This window comes from Staurois parvus, unplaced genomic scaffold, assembly GCF_062004578.1.
Source record: "Staurois parvus isolate SC_StPar_1 unplaced genomic scaffold, SC_StPar_1.0 ptg001694l, whole genome shotgun sequence".
NCBI classification, from domain to species: domain Eukaryota; kingdom Metazoa; phylum Chordata; class Amphibia; order Anura; family Ranidae; genus Staurois; species Staurois parvus.
In genome coordinates, this window is record NW_028319490.1 from 622,987 (window position 1) to 641,592 (window position 18,606).

An 18,606-nucleotide genomic window follows, 5' to 3' on the forward strand; every position below is an offset into this window, starting at 1 on the left:
GTGGTTTCTGGGGTTAGGAACGTGCGGATTTTGGCGATGTTGTGGAGGGGGAGTCTGCACGAGTTTGTTAAAGATTGGACTTGGGGCTGGAAGGATAGGTTGGAATCCAGAATGACACCAAGTACTCTGGCCTGCAGGGCGGGTTCGATATTGGCGTTGTTGGATGTGATGGAGATAGCTATGGACAATTGATGAGGATAAGGAGGTTGGATGGTGTGACTTAAAGAACAGAAGTCAGTAGCGTCATTGAGAGCCTCAAGGTTTGGAGTTTACTTCAATCTAAATCTAAGTGTAAGCCCCTCTAGGTGTTTAAATCTCTTTGCTACTTCATGTTGATGCCATAACTTGAGTGCAGGTTAACTTACTAGACAAAGACGTCAATTCCTATAAACATCCTTTTTCCTGCATCACTTACCCCAAATCCTTGACTAATGAGCTTGCTCTACTTCCAATCCTTCCTACATTTTGCCCAACCTGTGATCCCTCTCTCTTCCTATTCATTCATCCTACATACCCCAAACTGCTGCCATAAGCCGCTGCAGCTCCTTCATAATGTGCACCCTCACAGACTATCCAATATCACTAAACAAAGGTAAAAATATTTCCTGCATTGTAATGGATCCACCATTTTATCCTGTGCAAATCTCTGTACATTACACCTTTCCTAGTTTTGCCGTACTACACAAAATATTTAGCAATGTTCCAGGTTCAGACGTAGAGACCCTTGAACGTGCATTTGTAGGTATTGATAAAATTCATCAGGCATCGCGTGGATGCCAGGCTTTGGTGGAACGTCGTCATAATAGTGATGAAGGATTGGAAGGCCATCCAGATCTTTGGAAAAGGGCCAAAAGCCATAAAGAGTGACTTTCTCACAAACTTCCATTGCTATGCTCACCACCATAAGTCCCGAAGAAAGACGGACAAACTTGAGTCCTCTTTTTTCCCAGTGAGCAGACAGTTTTACAAGATAGTTCGGGTTGAAGAAGACAACCTTGCTGTTCAAGTCAAAGTCCTCAATAGTGTAGAGCACCCGAAGGGAGACCTTTGTGTTTGCTGAATAGGAGAAAGCAGGTAGGAGGATCAAAGGAGAGCCATACTCCTGCACCATCATGATAAATGGCTTCCTCATCTCGGTGAGACTGCTGAACCTAGTGAAGGAGATATAATCGAAGTATATATAAACTCAAGAACAAAAATTCAATATATATCGCAGCTTACCAGTACTTAGGTGTGGCAGCTGCATTTGTCTTTGAATTTTAGGCTTTTCTCTTCTTCATTTTTACCTGGCGATCCTGCCAGGAACACACTTCCTATCCTAGGGTGATAATGCTCACTCATGGTACTGTAGCTATGTGGAAGCAGCATTGTCGCAATAGTACAGGACTGAAGAACCCACCTTCTCTCCTCTTCTCCATAACTTAGAGGGTTCTGTAGACCTCAGGACAGTCGGGAACACCAGGACAGGCAACGCCTTTTCTTTTTGTTTTGGATACAGTCAGGAATGGATAGACCATCTCTGTTTTTTTTTGGTTTTTTTTGCTGTTGGTGTCTCTGCTGGAGAGATTTACCCCCAAGAATGATTTGTCACCAAGAAAGAAAATTAAGTAAATTGAACATTTTAGAGCTGTCCCCAGAAGTGTCTGGTGTGTAGAAATCTTCCAATGGGGACTCTTATTCCACTGTCTAAATGGGTAATTCAGCTTATTTTTGGAGATTTTCTCTCACTTGCTGTTGCATCTCTAAAACGTGATGTAAAGGGAAATTTCTCCAATGGCACACATACAGCAAGAAAATAATCTCTCAGGGGTTTTAACCCTTCTCTATTCTATGTAAAGCAACAAAAAATTGGTAATACGCAATTTAAGGCATCTATTTATAAACATTAGTTGGATGAATGTCAAACATGCTGCACAAACTTTGTCTGTAAATCCTTTAATAAAGTCTATGGTCATCAGCTCCATCTAATGGGCAAAATGAACTATGTTTTCTTATTGAGGTATTTTAGAAAGCTATACCATATATTGACCACTAGATGAAGCGGTTGACCATGGAAATTAATTATTAGGGGTGAGCTCAAGGTTTGGGCCGAGCATTGGCTACTTGGACTTTTGGATGAATGCCAAGCATTTACCAGTTCGGCGGGAGTAGAGCATTATGTATAACAGAACAATTACTACCACTATTAGACATGAGAGTCTCAGGATGAGGATACCAGTGGGTGCAGGCACTGCCGAGTCCTTAACAACCAGTGAACTTACGGACCCTTTCATTTATGTGGCTGGGAATCTCCAGCCATGTAAACAGACGGGAGGCATCCCATTGGCGTAATTGACCATATATGGTAATGTACATACTGTATATGATTGATGACATTACTGTGGAACCCTCGTATAGAACAGTTCTGATCCATCAGACTTTCCAATTGGTGGATGACAAGCAAATGAGTGGAATGTGACTTGGTGGTGTCTTTTTTTTTACTTTTGACAGGTCGTTGGCTATCAGGTATTGTGATTGACATGGATCTGCATCACTTGGTAATGTGATTGACAATGGTGGACTTTTTTGGGGGATTTTTTTTTTAAGGACTTATAAAACGTTTTGGTGTCTTTATTTCTAGGTTGCAACCAGGGGCGGACTGACAACTCATGGGGCCCCCGGGCAATAGGGGATCATGGGGCCCCTGTGTCCTTGCCCAAACTCAAAAAAGCCTATGAAAAAGGTACCAGGGGCATCTCATGGGGCCCCTTACTGACCCTGGGCCCGAGTTTCCAAATGGTTAGTCTGCCCCTGGTTGCAACTTTTTTTGCAAATGAGTAGGGGTAGTATGTAGCTTATACTCATTCACATGGAAGAATGGGGGTATCTGGGTGCCTCCCTTATTGTTAAAGGGGCTTCCAGATTTTGATAAGCTCCTACCCACAGACCACCCCTCAAACACTGGGCAGGGGTTGTGGAGAAGAGGTCCTTGTCCTCATCAACATGGGGACAAGGTACTTTGCAGGCAAAGTACTCCCCATCTTGAGGGCATGTGGCCATAGTATGGTCAAGGAAGGATGGCTCATTCCCTCCCTTTCCCGGCCAGCCAGGATGCATGCTCAGATTGAGGGTTTGGTATATACTGTATTTCCAGGAGTCCTCACACATTTTTTGGGGGGGGTTTGTGTGTGAGGTACCTACTTAAAATCCATACCAGACTCAAAGGTTGGGTTGTAACTATGGTAGGGGGACTCTACACAATCTTTGAGTGAGAGCAATAATTCTAGGGCCAGCATTTACAATGTACTTTAAACTTATGAGTTGTAAAGGCATTTAAAGCATTGCCCATTGATAATTTTGGGTACCGAATATTTAGCCTTGTCCCAAGTGCACACACATCATAAAACAAATAAATACAAATCCATGGTCTATATATATTTCTGTGTCTTATAGAGAAGTCCTACCACGTACTTATTAATTAAGATGCTTGGGTTTGAGGTGACAAGGTCGGTCTTTGTCCCAACATCATTCGTCCAGTTCAGTGGAGGAAAATTTAACCTAGAGAGAAGTAATAGAAGATTTGAGGGCCAAGAGCGGCAAACATGGCAGATCACTGGATCAATGACCACATCTCATAGACTTTTCTTCAATCATTATCTTTATTCTCACCTGAAAACAAAGTCAGCCCCGTCAATTTCGGCACCACAAGAGCTGTTGTTTAAGATTCCACCATTACCAACCACAGCACAGCTTCTGATTGGCTTTTGGAAGGGGGACTTCTGGCAAAAGGATGGAAAAATGAGGAAAAGATGCTTACAGTATATTGGACCCTATAAAAATGTTTAGTGCAAGGGCCACATTGTATATTTAACAAACATTTGTGGGTCGGAAAAAGTGCTTAATAAGTAAATCAATATAAATTAAATGATGAAAATGTTTTTCTTGGAGCTTTTTTGTATTTTTTTAGCATGATATGATTCAGAACAACAGTAAAGTAAAGAAATTCCAAATAAACCTGATCCCATCAAACCCACTCTTACATCAGGGTCCCCATCAGAGCCCCCCTTACATTATAGTCTCCACCAGAGACCTCCTTATATCAGACTCACCTTCAAAGTCTGTCCATAAATCAGAGTCCCATCAGAGTTCCCCTTGCATCAGAGGAAGAGCCCTCCGTTGAATGCTAGGGCAAGCACATGACTGGTTGTTGGGACTGGTTAGCAACCAACAAACATACAATGACAGCACAGTTAGGGGAACCTACACTGGAGCCTGAAGGAGGGGGTGGTGGATGTTGGGGAGACATTAAGAGCATAGACTGACCTGAAGATCTGTGGGGCAGATAACAAACTTGCAATGGGCCAGATTTGGCCTGTTGGTTGTAGTTTGGAGACCTCTGTTTTAGACCTTGCCCTCCTGACAGGTCATTTGGGTTGCAGTGATGTTACTCATCCTCCCTGCAGCCTATTGGAAAAGCTGATTTGAGGCTATCGTCCTTCATACCTCAAGTTCTTGAATAAAAAAAATATTTTAAGGAGATTTCTCGTTGTTACCTGTCCCAGAGATGCAACAGGAAGCTTAAGAAAATCTCTACAATCGTATTTCCCTTTAAGACAGTTGTCACCAGAAATGTACTGTTGGTAAATTTCCCCTCACCTCTATTTCTATAAATTTGGATTTCCTATTACATTCTGTCTCAGCTGTTTGACTAAGATCAAGTGTAGTATCTGTTCTTATCAATGTTAAGTAGGGGTGCTCTGCTATCCTTCTGGCCTTTTGGCTGGAATGGCTGGCTGTATAGTATTCTTTCTGGTATGATGGGGGTGCTGAAGGATCTCCTCCATGGCAAGGAACCAGAATTGAGAATGTACCATGTAAGGTGGAAGGTGGAAGTAATTTCTTAGTGTGTGGGAATCTGGGGGGGGGGGGGGCATTGCTCCTGTTTTATGGCTGGTTCACACCATAGAAGCGCACTCTCCGGACGTTTTCTGGATGTGTTTCTGCATGCACGTTTTTGACACGCTCCGGTGTGTTGATGCATTTTTGTGCATTTTTGATGGGTTTAGGTTCACTTTTTCTTCAAGTTAAATAACGATATGTGCATTCCAGTGCATTTTTAGTGTGTTCCGGTGTATTTTTTCTGTATGTTACTGCGTACCAGTACAGATCAGTGCAGAAAAAAATGCAGCACGTTCTACTTTTTTTTTGGGGACTAGAACACACTGGAACTGAGCACACTGATGTGAGATATGCCATTGGAAACCATGTAACCTACATTCAATGCGTTTTTGATACAGAAAAAAATGCACTGCATGTGGTGTGAACTGGCCCTTAAGCTACCTTGTCCGGCTGAGTGCTGGGAAAGCATAAGGCCCACAGTGTCCAGCATCTCCTGGAAGTGGCATCCCGGGGAAGCCAGATGAGCACTATGGATTTGGGACACCTAAGCTGGTATCAGGCCTCAAGGCCTAGCCAATGCACCCGAATCTGCACCTTTTTCTATTTTCATTTATTTATTTTTCTTCATGTGTATGTCACTTTGTATATATATATGTGTATATATATATATATATATATATATATACACAGTTGTGTTCAAAATAATAACAGTGTGTTGAAAAAAGTGAATAAAACTGAAAATCCTTCTAATAGCTTTTATTTCCATCCACACAAATGCATTGGGAACACGACACATTCTATTCCAAATCACAACATGAAGAAAAATACATCAAATTTGTGTTGTTCCTCTAAACAAATGGAAGAAAAGTGAATATTAGACGGTTCAAAAAAATAGCAGTGTTTGTATTCTTCTTTACAAACTCCAACATTCACTATATAAACTGAGAAATGTTTGAAGATTTTGCTTTCCTTTGAATGACTTCATGAATATTTGGTTGTAGTCGCACTGTTTCTGAGAACTGCTGTACATCTGTGTTGCATGGAGTCCCCCAACTTCTGGCCCCTGTGATCAGGTATTCCAGCCCAGGATGATTGGACCACATTCCACAGTTCTTCTCTATTTCTTGGTTTTGCCTCAGAAACTGCATTTTTGATGTCACCCCACAAGTTTTCTATTGGACGAAGATCCGGGGATTGGGCTGGCCACTCCATAACGTCCATCTTGTTGGTCTGGAACCAAGATGTTGCACGTTTACTGGTGTGTTTGGGGTCGTTGTCTTGTTGGAACACCCATTTCAAGGGCATTTCCTCTTCAGCATAAAGCAGCATGACCTCTTCAAGTATTCTGATGGATTCAAACTGATCCATGATCCCTGGTATGCGATAAATAGGCCCAACACCGTAGTATGAGAAACATCCCCATATCATGATGCTTGCACCACCATGCTTCACGGTCTTCACAGTGTACTGTGGCTTGAATTCAGTGTTTGGGGGTCGTCTGACAAACTGTCTCCGGCCACTAGTCCCAAAAAGAACAATCTTACTTTCATCAGTCCACAAAATGTTGCGCCATTTCTCTTTAGGCCAGTCAATGTGCTCTTTGGCAGATTGTAACCTCTTCAGCACACGTCTTTTTCCCAACAGTGGGACTTTGCGGGGACTTCTTGCAGATAGCTTGGCTTCACATAGGAGTCTTCTAATTGTAACAGTCCTCACAGGGAACGTCACACCTTCTTTCATCTTCCTGGAGCTGATTGTTGGCTGAGTCTGCACCATTTTGGCTATTCTTCTATCCATTCCAATGGTACTTTTTCGCTTTCTTCCACGTCTTTCAGGTTTTGGTTGCCATTTTAAAGCATTTGCCATCATTTTAGCTGAGCAGCCGATCATTTTCTGCACTTCTTTATATGTTTTCCCCTCTCCAATCAACTTTTTAATCAAGTTAAGCTGTTCTTCTGAACAATGTCTGGAACAACCCATTTTCCTCAGAATTTCAGAGAGAAATGCACTGTAACCAGCATGTCCAACATTTGCTGCCTTCCTTCCTTAAATAAGGGCAATAATTGCCACCTGTTTTTCAAAGAATGAATGACCTCACTAATAGAACTCCACACTGCTATTATTTTGAACACGCCCCTTTCAATGAGTGATTCAATGACACAGAATCAGCAGCATGCATGTCATGACTGTTGGGTCTGTTGGATTTCTATTACTCTACTACACCTGCTAGTAAATTATTTGCCATGTAGAAATATCATTTCCACCAAAACAGTGATTGATCCAGTCAGTGATGTCTGACTGCTATTATTTTGAACACAACCGTATATATATATATATATATATATAAAATAGATAAAGGGACTACTGTATATACTATTATATACTATATATATATAATTTTTTTCCACTTGTGGGATGTATGGCCCTTAGAGTCCTTCCAAGGGAGAGACCCTCACCTAGTATTCATTGGTTGACTTCAGCTGGCCAAGAGGAGTGAGGTCTGCCTGGCCTTTTTGCTAGGTGGACCTAAGTGTGTCTTGCCCAGTCCAGAGTTTTGTGAAGGGTCCATCCTCCTCTGGATGGGACCACATGATACACCCTAAGTGCAATGTTTGTGTAAGTGTTCACCTACACGTTTTGATTAACTTTGGTGTTTTGTTTTTGTCACCACACTGCAGGCTCAAAAGAAAATGATACTTAATGTCTCAAGGACAATGATCACCAAAACAAATAGAGGGCGAATGTCTCCAGCAGAGACACAGATAGTAATAAACATGAGAGGGGGTCTAACCCTTCACCTCTCTAGCTAACGTTTTTTCTTTCCATTCACTTTCAATGAAAGTCTTTGCTATGCTCGGGGTTCAGCTTAGAGAAAGAATGAACGGAAACATATCTATATTTCTTTTTCTGGAGTGGAGAGGTGAAAATTCCCGTTATCTATTATATTCATCCGCATTGTGTGTGGCTAACCCCGATATCCTGAAATAGACTTTTAGAAAAATGGGATAATACCCAATTCCTTGACCTGCACTCACCTTCGGGAACAGACTGTAAATGTGCTTGGTGATGTTTTGTTGTATTTTAGTTTCTGCGTCAAAGTGAATAATTTGTCCAATCACAGAATTCTCCTGCGTCATGATCATTGAATACGAAGCATTGCAACATTTTCCCAAGCTGGCCCTGAGCAATAAACAAGGATTGATATTAGTTATCAAAATGTAGACTGTTACTGCTGGAGATAAAACATTGCGCACATCTTACATGACTGCACAGTTATATGGATGTCATAATCTTCTGCAACTTGCATATTTAACTTGTTTCTGATCTGTATTACATTTCTGATTTATAGAGTCTTTGTTAAGAGAGCATTTCACCATCCATCTCGGCATTCCCAGGACATGTTCCTACACCTCCTATCTCTCCATTTCGAGGATTCCCAGGGCAACCAGGTCCTCCAGGATCTTCTGCCAGAACGTCTAGAATCTCTGCTAGCACTTCCAATAGTGCTTGCAGCATCTCTGTCAGAACTTACAGAATCTCTGCCAGGACTTCCAATGATGCTCACAGAATTCCTGAGAGGCATTCCAAAATCTCTTCCATTACTAACAAAGGTGATTGTAGCAATCCTAGTGGGACTCCTTGAACTCCAAGACATGTTGGACAATTTCATGCTCTCAATTTTGTGGGAAGAGTTTGAGTATGGCCCCTTCCTGTTCCAACATGACTGCGCACCAGTGCTCAAAGCAAGGTCCATAAAGACATGGAGGAGCTAAATTGGGGTGGAGGAACTTGACTGGCCTGCACAGAGTCCTGACCTCAACCCCATAGAACACGTTTGGGATGAATTAGAGCGGAGACTGGGAGGCAGGCCTCCTCCCCCAACATCAGTGCCTGACCTGACAAATGTGCTTCTGGAAGAATGGTCCATCCTTCCCATAGACACCCTCCTAAACCTTGTGGACGGCCTTCCCAGAAGAGTTAAAGCCATTATAGCTGCAAAGGGTGGGGCCAACTCAATATTGAACCCTACGGACTAAGACTGGGAGGCCATTAAAGTTCATGTGCGTGGAAAGGCTGATCAACTCAATATTGAACCCTACGGACTAAGACTGGGAGGCCATTAAAGGTCATGTGTGTGTAAAGGGTGGGGCCAACTCAATATTGAACCCTACGGACTAAGACTGGGAGGCCATTAAAGTTCATGTGCGTGGAAAGGCTGACCAACTCAATATTGAACCCTACGGACTAAGACTGGGAGGCCATTAAAGTTCATGTGTGTGTAAAGGGTGGGGCCAACTCAATATTGAACCCTAAGGACTAAGACTGGGGGGCCATTAAAGGTCATGTGTGTGTAAAGGGCGGGCCAACTCAATATTGAACCCTAAGGACTAAGACTGGGGGGCCATTAAAGGTCATGTGTGTGGAAAGGCAGGCCGACCAATACTTTTGACAATATATTGTACGTAGGAGGATTTGTTTCATCTCTGTGCATCACCTGAGGCCAGTCCCGTCATGGGCACATGTAAGGGTTGACAACCACCTTAATGATTACAAAGATGCATTATTTGTGTTTTTCATATCTGGCCGAGTTCAGCTGTAAGCGACAGAAACCATCCTTTATTTTTGTTGTATAACTGATCCAAATAATGTATAAGGTACGCAGAATATACCCACGGATCCCATACTTACTGAAGCAGGTTGCGCTGTGTCTGGTCCTCCTTCCAAGGACACCCCTGAACTGTCTTTACCACCTCCAAAAATGTATTATCTTTAAATCTACAGAAAGAAAGAAAACAAAATCATAAAATCACTGGAGAAATGCAGAATGCATGATTATTTCCCAGTATTTGATGACTTACAATGTCTACAGAGGGATCTCTATCAGGGATTTTGTCTTATTTTCAAAGCAATATTAACCCCTTCATGCCTAAGGGTAAAACAAATCTTAACACCTAAGTAAAATTGTGCAACATTGACCTGTGTTAGTAAAACCTTCTATATCATCACAACTACTTCGTACATCCAAGTGAATTATTAAGTTTTTTTTTTTCAGGACAAATCGGGCTTTGATTAGGTGGTAAATGGTAATGGATATCTCCTGTTTTTTTTTTATTATCAAAGGAAAACTAGCTCAAAATAGTAAAACAATAATATATATATTTTTAATTTAGCTGTGTTTTTGTTGTTACTACCATAACCTATCATCAAAGAACAACCCAAAATACATTTTCCAGCTCTTGGCGATCGCAGCGATACCACATGTGTGGATGTTATTTGTTGTTTGTATCCACAGTACAGCCCAGAAACAATAGTGCGCATTTTGTTTTTTGTGTGTTTTTTTACCTAAAACACACTGACACTGATACCAATTTAAAAAGAGTCCCGATCATTAACACGGGACCCGGGGCTCTAAGTGACACCCTGGTCTTTGTGCTGGGAGCACGCTGTGCGCCCCCCGAAAATCAAAGTGAAAAGGTTATGCAGCAGGCTAGTCCATTTTGCTGAAAATGGTACTCAGTAGTTTGTATGTCCCCCACATGCTTGTATGCATGCCTGACAGTGTCAACAACAATGTTACAGGCAGGGTCTCCAGACCCTTTATATGCTGCCCGGCACCATAGAACTTGGTTGGCATTTGCCATTGAACACCAGAATTGGCAGGTCCACCACTGGCGCCCTGTGCTTTTCACAGATGAGAGCAGGTTCCCCCTGAGCATATGTGACAGACGTGAAAGGGTCTGGAGAAGAACGTGGAGAATGTTCTGCTGCCTGTAACATCATTCAGCATGACCGTTTTTGTGGTGGGTCAGTGATGGTTTGGGGAGTCCTATCCATGGAGGGATGCACAGAGTTGTACAGGCTAGACCAGGGGTGGGCAAACCTTTTGACTTGAGGGTCGCAATGGGTTCATATATTGGACCCGGGGGCCGGACCAAGAGTAGATATAGTAATTCATCCCCCATAGTAATTCATCCCCCATAGTAATTAATCCCCCATATAGTAATTCATCCCCCATAGTAATTCATCCCCCATAGTAATTCATCCCCCATATAGTAATTCATCCCCCATAGTAATTCATCCCCCATAGTAATTCATCCCCCATAGTAATTAATCCCCCATATAGTAATTCATCCCCCATAGTAATTCATCCCCCATAGTAATTCATCCCCCATATAGTAATTCATCCCCCATAGTAATTCATCCCCCATAGTAATTCATCCCCCATATAGTAATTCATCCCCCCTATAGTAATTCATCCCCCATATAGTAATTCATCCCCCATATAGTAATTCATCCCCCATAGTAATTCATCCCCCATAGTAATTCATCCCCCATATAGTAATTCATCCCCCATAGTAATTCATCCCCCATAGTAATTCATCCCCCATATAGTAATTCATCCCCCATAGTAATTCATCCCCCATAGTAATTAATCCCCCATATAGTAATTCATCCCCCATAGTAATTCATCCCCCATAGTAATTCATCCCCCATATAGTAATTCATCCCCCCTATAGTAATTCATCCCCCATAGTAATTCATCCCCCCTATAGTAATTCATCCCCCCTGTAGTAATTCATCCCCCATATAGTAATTCATCCCCCATAGTAATTCATCCCCCACATAGTAATTCATCCCCCCTATAGTAATTCATCCCCCATATAGCAATTCATCCCCCATATAGTAATTCATCCCCCATAGTAATTCATCCCCCATATAGTAATTCATCCCCCATATAGTAATTCATCCCCCATAGTAATTAATCCCCCATATAGTAATTCATCCCCCATAGTAATTTATCCCCCCCCATAGTAATTCATCCCCCATAGTAATTCATCCCCCATATAGTAATTCATCCCCCATATAGTAATTCATCCCCCATAGTAATTCATCCCCCATATAGTAATTCATCCCCCATAGTAATTCATCCCCCATATACTAATTCATCCCCCATATTAATTCATCCCCCATATAGTAATTCATCCCCCATATAGTAATTCATCCCCCCTATAGTAATTAATTCCCCATATAGTAATTCATCCCCCATAGTAATTCATCCCCCATATAGTAATTCATCCCCCATATAGTAATTCATCCTCCCTATAGTAATTCATCCCCCATATTCCCCTGTGTCAATTCACTTACCTTTGCTCCGCGCGTTCCTCTCGCCGTGTTCCCGCACCGTTCCGGTCTTCAGGGCGGACTGTGAGAGGAGCCTAGCTCCCCTCACGTTCGTCACGCTGCCCCGCCTACACACATCCTGACAGCCATCCTGACAGTATCACGTTCCGCGGGCCGGATTAAAAGGTCCGCCGGGCCATAGTTTGCCCATTGCTTGGCTAGACAATGGTGTCCTGACTGCCATTAGGTATCGGGATGAAACCCTTGGACCCATTGTCAGACCCTACGCTAACACAGTGGGTCCTGGGTTCCTCCTGGTGCACGACAATGCCTGGTCTCATGTGGGGATAGTATGCAGGCAGTTCCTGGAGGATGAAGGAATTGATACCATTGAATGCCCCCCACACTCGCCTGACCTAAATCCAATAGAACACCTCTGGAATGTCATGTTTCAGTCCATCCGACACTGCCAGGTTGCACCTCAGACTGTCCAGGAGCTCAGTGATACCCTGGTCCAGATCTTGGAGGAAATCCCCCAGGACACCATCCATCATCTTATTAGGAGCCTCCCCCGACGTTGTCAGGCATGCATACAAGAACGTGGGGGCCACACAAACTACTGAGGACCATTCTGAGTTGCTGCAATGAAATTTCAGCAAAATTGACTTGCCTGCTGCATCAGTTTCTCACTTTGATTTTCAGGGTGTCTCTGAATTCAGTCCTTTCATTTCCATCAAACAATGGGGCATCCTTACGTTCCTAACACATTACCCATCCATATCAGTATAGAGATCCAGCAGGAGATTTTTCCCCATTGAGATCTGATGTGTTTTCAAAGTGTTCTTTCAATTTTTTTGAGCAGTGTATTTAATGACCATTCTGTATTGATCTACTTTTAGAGTTCTCTTTTATGGACGCTATAAAATTGAAGATTATTGTGCCTATTGCCGCCTGTCCATGGTCTCTTTCTTGCATGCCTCTCCTTGGTCCAGATGGAGGTGACCATATCCTGAGATCCTTTGTACTGTTTTTGTAAGTTGCCTGGTGTGTGTGTTTTTTTTTCTTCCCTGATGTTGTGTGTCCATTTTTCTCCTCCCACAGGCCAGTTGATATTTCAATTATTTATGTTATGTTGCCCATGTATATATATGTATTATATATATATATTTATTTATTTTTTCCTATTTAACCACTAGCCTACAGGGCACTTATACCCCCTTCCTGCCCAGGCCAATTTTCAGCTTTCAGTGCTGTCACACTTTGAATGACAATTGAGCGGTCATACAACACTGTACCCGGGGGTGGACTGACCATTTGGAAACTCGGGCACTGCCCGAGGGCCCGGGGTCAGTAGGGGGCCCCATGAGATGCCCCTGGTACCTTTTTCATAGGCTTTTTTGAGTTTTGGCAAGGACACAGGGGACCCATGATCCCTTATTGCCCGGGGGCCCCATGAGTTGTCAGTCCGCCCCTGACTGTACCCATATGAAATTTTTATCATTTTTTTGTGACAGATAGAGCTTTATTTTGGTGGTATTTATTCACCTCTGGGTTTTTTTTTATTTTTTTTAAACAAACCAAAAACCAATGAAAATTTTGAAAAAAATATGTTTTTCTTAGTTTTTGTTAAAAACATTTGTAAATAAGTGATTTTTCTCCTTCACTGATGTGCGCTAATGAGGCTACACTGATGGGCACTGATAGGCTGCACTGATGGGCACTGATAGGTGGCACTGATGGGCACTGATGAGGAGGCACTGGTAGGTGGCACTGATGGGCATTGACAGGCATCACTGATGGGCACTGAAATTCAGCACTGATACATGGCACTGATACATGGCACTGATATGCAGCACTGATAGGCGGCACTGACTGGCACTAATAGATGGCACTGACTGGCACTGATAGGCGGCACTAATTGGCACTGTTAGGTGGCACTGACAGGCACTGGTAGGCAGCACTGACTGGCACTGATAGGCGGCACTGACAGGTGGCACTGATTGGCAGCACTGATAGGTGGCACTGACTGGCACTGATGGGTGACCCTGAAAGGCAGCTCAGATGGGCACTGATATGTGGCATTGATGTGCAATGGTATGCACTGATATGTGGCATTGATGTGGCACTGATGGACACTGACAGGTGGCACTGCTGGGGCTACACTGATCATCAGGGCACACTGATCATCAGTGCCCTGATGATCAGTGTAGATGTCCCCTCCGCGGAATGCCGATTACCGGCTCTCCTCTCCTCTGTCAGCGTGACAACTCGAGAGGAGAGAAATGCCGATAACCGGCATTTCCCTGTTTACATGTGATCAGCTGTGATTGGACACAGCTGATCACATGACCAAGCCGACATCTTCGGCTGTTTCCGTGGATCGGTGATTCGCTTTGTCCGAGGGACACAGAGCACCACCGATCGCCGCGCTGCACGCTCCCTGAGCCGCGCATGCGCAGTGAGAATGGAAGGCCATTGAAAGACGTCCTCCCAGAACGAGAGAACCACCTTGCGCCCGTCATGTTACTATATGGTTAAAGAGATGTTCTGAATATTGGTCACACTTCAGTGCAATAATCTGAAGAAGCAGTTGTCACCGCAAAATTCATTATTATAGCCAACAACAAGTGTACCTTGATAAACCAGGATTTTCAATCATTTTATTTGATGTAGTCTGTCTCTATATTCTGTTTGAATAAACCTGTGATGATAGTTTATACAATTATATGTGTGCATTTGATTGTTGCTGTGCATATACTGGTAGGTCACCCATGAAATCCCTTGTCTATTGTATATGGGCATATTTGTTTTTAGGGTGGTGACCTCCCAATATAGGCATTTATATCTCACTGCCTCACCTTGTATCTGAACAACTGACCTCAATAGCACACCTTGCATCATCTCCCGTCCCACCCACTTCCACTTCCCTAAATGAAAAGCAATCAGTCAGTGATCGCTGTTCTCACTAAATACACAGACATTCATTTTTGTTTTTCTATCCTACCTTTCATCTGGCATAGATGGATCATTTGTCAGAGTGGGCTGAGTGAACAGATTACAGCCTATGTGGACAGAGCTGTAGTATTGGAAACAGGAGAATTGTCTTCTGTAAAGCTGTCATACACTATACAATCTGATTGTACAATCCCCTTTAGATCTACCATCAACTATGTAGTGCAAGGGCTTGCCTGACTGGATATAGAGTGGTTGGGTAAATACTGTAGGTGGGTCCTTCTTCTGGGACTGGGCCAGGTACAACTTGGGAAATGTACTCCGAGTTAGTATTCCAAAGTCCACTCATCTCTAATATTGGTGACAATGGAACTCTTCTCTGTCTGATCACACTCCGAGATACAGCAAGGATAACAATTTACTTACATTGTCAGCACAGAGTTCAATATCAGAGACTTCAGATGGGAACATTCAGCTGTTGAGACATTCACCTCTGTTGTCTTCACCCTTTATAATAAATGATTTCTTATTACAATTGAACATAATTAGGCGTCTCTCTCTCTCTCTCCCCTCCCCCCCCCTCTCTCTCTCTCATTCTTTCTTTCTTCTTCTTTCCCACTTCCTTCCTCTCTCTCTGTCTCTCTCTCTCACTCCTCCTCCCCCCTTTCTTTCTCTATCCTGTTCTTTCTCCCTCTCTCTCCCTCTTTCTCACTCTCTGTCTCTTTATTACTTTTTTTCTCTCTTTCCCCCTCTTTCTTTCCTTCCTTCTTTCTCACTCTCTCTTTCACTCACTTTCTCTCTTTTTCTTTTTTATATCTCTCTCTGTCTCTCGCTCTCTCTTGTTTTTCCTGCCCCCCCCATCTCTCTCTCTCCCTTTATCTCTCTTTCTCTCTCCCTTTATCTCTCTACCTCTCTTTCTCTCTCCCTTTATCTGTCTATCTCTCTTTCTCTCTCCCTTTATCTCTCTACCTCTCTTTCTCTCTCCCTTTATCTCTCTATCTCTCTTTCTCTCTCCCTTTATCTGTCTACCTCTCTTTCTCTCTCCCTTTATCTCTCTATCTCTCTTTCTCTCTCCCTTTATCTCTCTTTCTCTCTCCCTTTATCTCTCTATCTCTCTTTCTCTCTCCCTTTTATCTCTCTCTCTTTCTCTCTTTTCCCCCTCTCCCCCTTTCTCACTCTCTCTTTCTCTGCCTCCCTCTCCCTCCTTCTTACTTTACCCCCCCCCCCTCTCTTTCTCCTTCTCTCACTCTTTCTGTCTATCTCACTCATTTTTTCTCTATTTCTTTCTCTTTTGATCACGTTTTAACTTTGTATTCCCCACTCTTTCTCAATTTCTCTCTTTCTCCCTATATCTTCTTTCCCCCTCTCTCCCTTTTTTGCTCTCTCTTTCTCTTCTCTCCCTGTCCATGCTTCTTACTTTATCCCTTTTATTCTCTCTCTCCTCTCACTTTTTCTCTATATCTCACCTGCTCACTTTCTCTCTTTTTTTGTCTATCAATTTCTCCCTCTCTCTTTCTCTATCAATTTCTCCCTCTCTCTTTCTCTATCAATTTCTCCCTCTCTCTTTCTCTATCAATTTCTCCCTCTCTCTTTCTCTATCAATTTCTCCCTCTCTCTTTCTCTCGTTTTCTCTCTTTCTCTAACTTTCTCCCTGTCTTACTTTCTCTCTTTTTTCTTTCACTCTTTCTCACCTCCCCCTGACTATTTTATGTTTTCTCCTGCTATCTCAAATTGTCTTTACCTTTTACACTCTGCTCCCACTCCACATACTTCTATCAATCCTTCCTTCCTTTGTTTCTGTATAGAGGACCCCCCCACCTCTCCCATGGAATGCAGACATTTACCTGCTGTGTTGAGTCTGGGGTGGGTTGCGTAGGCTCAGGTAGAAGAGGTAACAGGTCAGGGCAATGGAAAGGCTCAGCAGGTATTTCCATCCTCTCACCATTATCTGGCATAGAGTGCTCAGCGAGTGCGCTCACCCCCCAAGATTGGGACATTATACTGGGAAGGTGTGGCTGTATTCCTGCAGGGGTGAGAAATCAAACTCAGTTCTGTGTACACTTTACCAGTCCTCTCATTAACTCTTTATATAGGCTGATCTAGGCATTCCCAGGGTAAAAGTACAGTTGATTCATCTTTAAAAAATCATCTGGTTAATTGAACCAGAAAGAAGAATGTTAAAGCTAAGAATAAATCGCTAATTAAAGTAACCCAAGAAATAGACAGAAATAAAAATAGAATATGTTGTTAAGCCCCACCAATGCCACTGCCACAGTCAACTGTACGCCAATGATATCTTTTATCCCAGGGCACAGATCAACAACGTTTTACTTGTTTTAAGACACAAATGGAAAGTCTTTGGTATGTGGAAGGTTTATTTCATAATTTCTGGCTGGATTTCGCCGTCATAGTGACATCATAGGATGGCGTGCGCAGGGTTGGTATATGTTACGGATAGGGATGAGTTTCGTGTTCTGATTGGTTCAACCATTTGCAGTTTGAGATACGGGTGAACTATCTAGTTGTTCACCATTGCAACAACTACTAATCATATATTTTTTGGCATCTGAAATGTGGTCAGGTGGATTGGAAGGATCAATCATGGAAGTTTTCAACAAGCCAACCCCTCCAAGATCAGTTAGAAAAAAAAAAAACATGCAGATACAGTCACAAAGACAGTGTGATCTACAGTCCCCCCACTGAGCACTAATGTCCCTCCTTTCCTCCCAAAGATTACCAGTGTACCCATATCCCTTCACTGAGCACCAGTGTACCCCTATCCCTTCACTGAGCACCAATGCCCCCATCTCCCCCCACAGAGCATCGATGCTTCCTTCTCTCCCCACTGAGCACCAATGCCCCCCTTCTCCTGGCACTGAGCACCAATGCTTCCTTCTCCCCTCACTGAGCACCAATGTCCCCCTTCTCCCCTCACTGAGCACCAATGCTTCCTTCTCTCCCCACTGAGCACCAATGTCCCCCTTCTCCTGGCACTGAGCACCAATGTCCCCCTTCTCCTGGCACTGAGCACCAATGCTTCCTTCTCCCCTCACTGAGCACCAATGTCCCCCTCTCCCCCCACAGAGCATCGATGCTTCCTTCTTTCCCCACTGAGCACCAATGCCCCCCTTCTCCTGGCACTGAGCACCAATGCTTCCTTCTCCCCCTAATGAGCACCAATGCCCCACCCACTAAGCACCAATGTCCCCCACTTCCCCCACAGATAACCAGTGTCCCCCTCACCTCCCAATGAGCACCAATGCCCCCCTCACACAGCACCAATGTACCCCCTCCCTCCACTGAGCACCAATGCTTCCCTCTCCCCCCACTGATCACCAATGTTCCTCCTTTTCTTCCACTGAGCACCAATGCCCCTCCTTCCCTCCAACAGATCACCGGTGTCCCCATCTTCCTTCACTGAGCACCAATTATCTCCCGCCTCTCCACTCACTGAGCACCAATGTCCTCCCTCTCCCCCCACTGAGCACCAATGTACCCCTCTCCTCCAACTGAGGACCAATGCCCCCTCTCCCCCCACTGAGCACCAATGTTCCCCCTCCCACACAGATCACCAGTGTCCCCCTCTCCTCCAACTGAGAACCAATGCCCCCCTCTCCCCCCACTGAGCACCAATGTTCCCCCTCCCACACAGAT

The 18,606-nt window shown here is 43.6% G+C and overlaps 1 protein-coding gene and 1 non-coding gene across 2 annotated transcripts; one reads left to right on the forward strand and one right to left on the reverse strand.

Annotated features, from left to right (window-relative positions):
* Positions 1-691: 691 nt before the first annotated feature.
* LOC149434721 (alpha-2,8-sialyltransferase 8F-like) lies at positions 692-16,897 on the reverse strand. The gene is made up of 7 exons (XM_089663466.1): positions 16,797-16,897; positions 15,379-15,459; positions 9,568-9,654; positions 7,914-8,058; positions 3,649-3,758; positions 3,451-3,537; positions 692-1,151 (listed from the first exon to the last, which is right to left on the reverse strand). Exons 1-7 carry the CDS (start codon positions 16,895-16,897, stop codon positions 692-694), a joined length of 1,071 nt encoding a protein of 356 aa, XP_089519592.1.
* Positions 4,668-4,853, forward strand: LOC149434722 (U2 spliceosomal RNA). The gene has a single exon (XR_016308636.1). It is a non-coding gene; the product is annotated as a U2 spliceosomal RNA (small nuclear RNA).
* Positions 16,898-18,606: the final 1,709 nt, after the last annotated feature.

Coding starts and splice junctions, on each gene's coding strand:
- LOC149434721 (XM_089663466.1), bottom strand. CDS start 16,897: ATGGTGAGAGGATGGAAATACCTGCTGAGCCTTTCCATTGCCCTGACC. Junction 9,655..15,378: donor TTGAACTCTGTGCTGACAAT/GTAAGTAAATTG, acceptor TTCTTTCTGTAG/ATTTAAAGATAATACATTTT. Junction 1,152..3,450: donor CCAAGCATCTTAATTAATAA/GTACGTGGTAGG, acceptor CTCCTTCACTAG/GTTCAGCAGTCTCACCGAGA.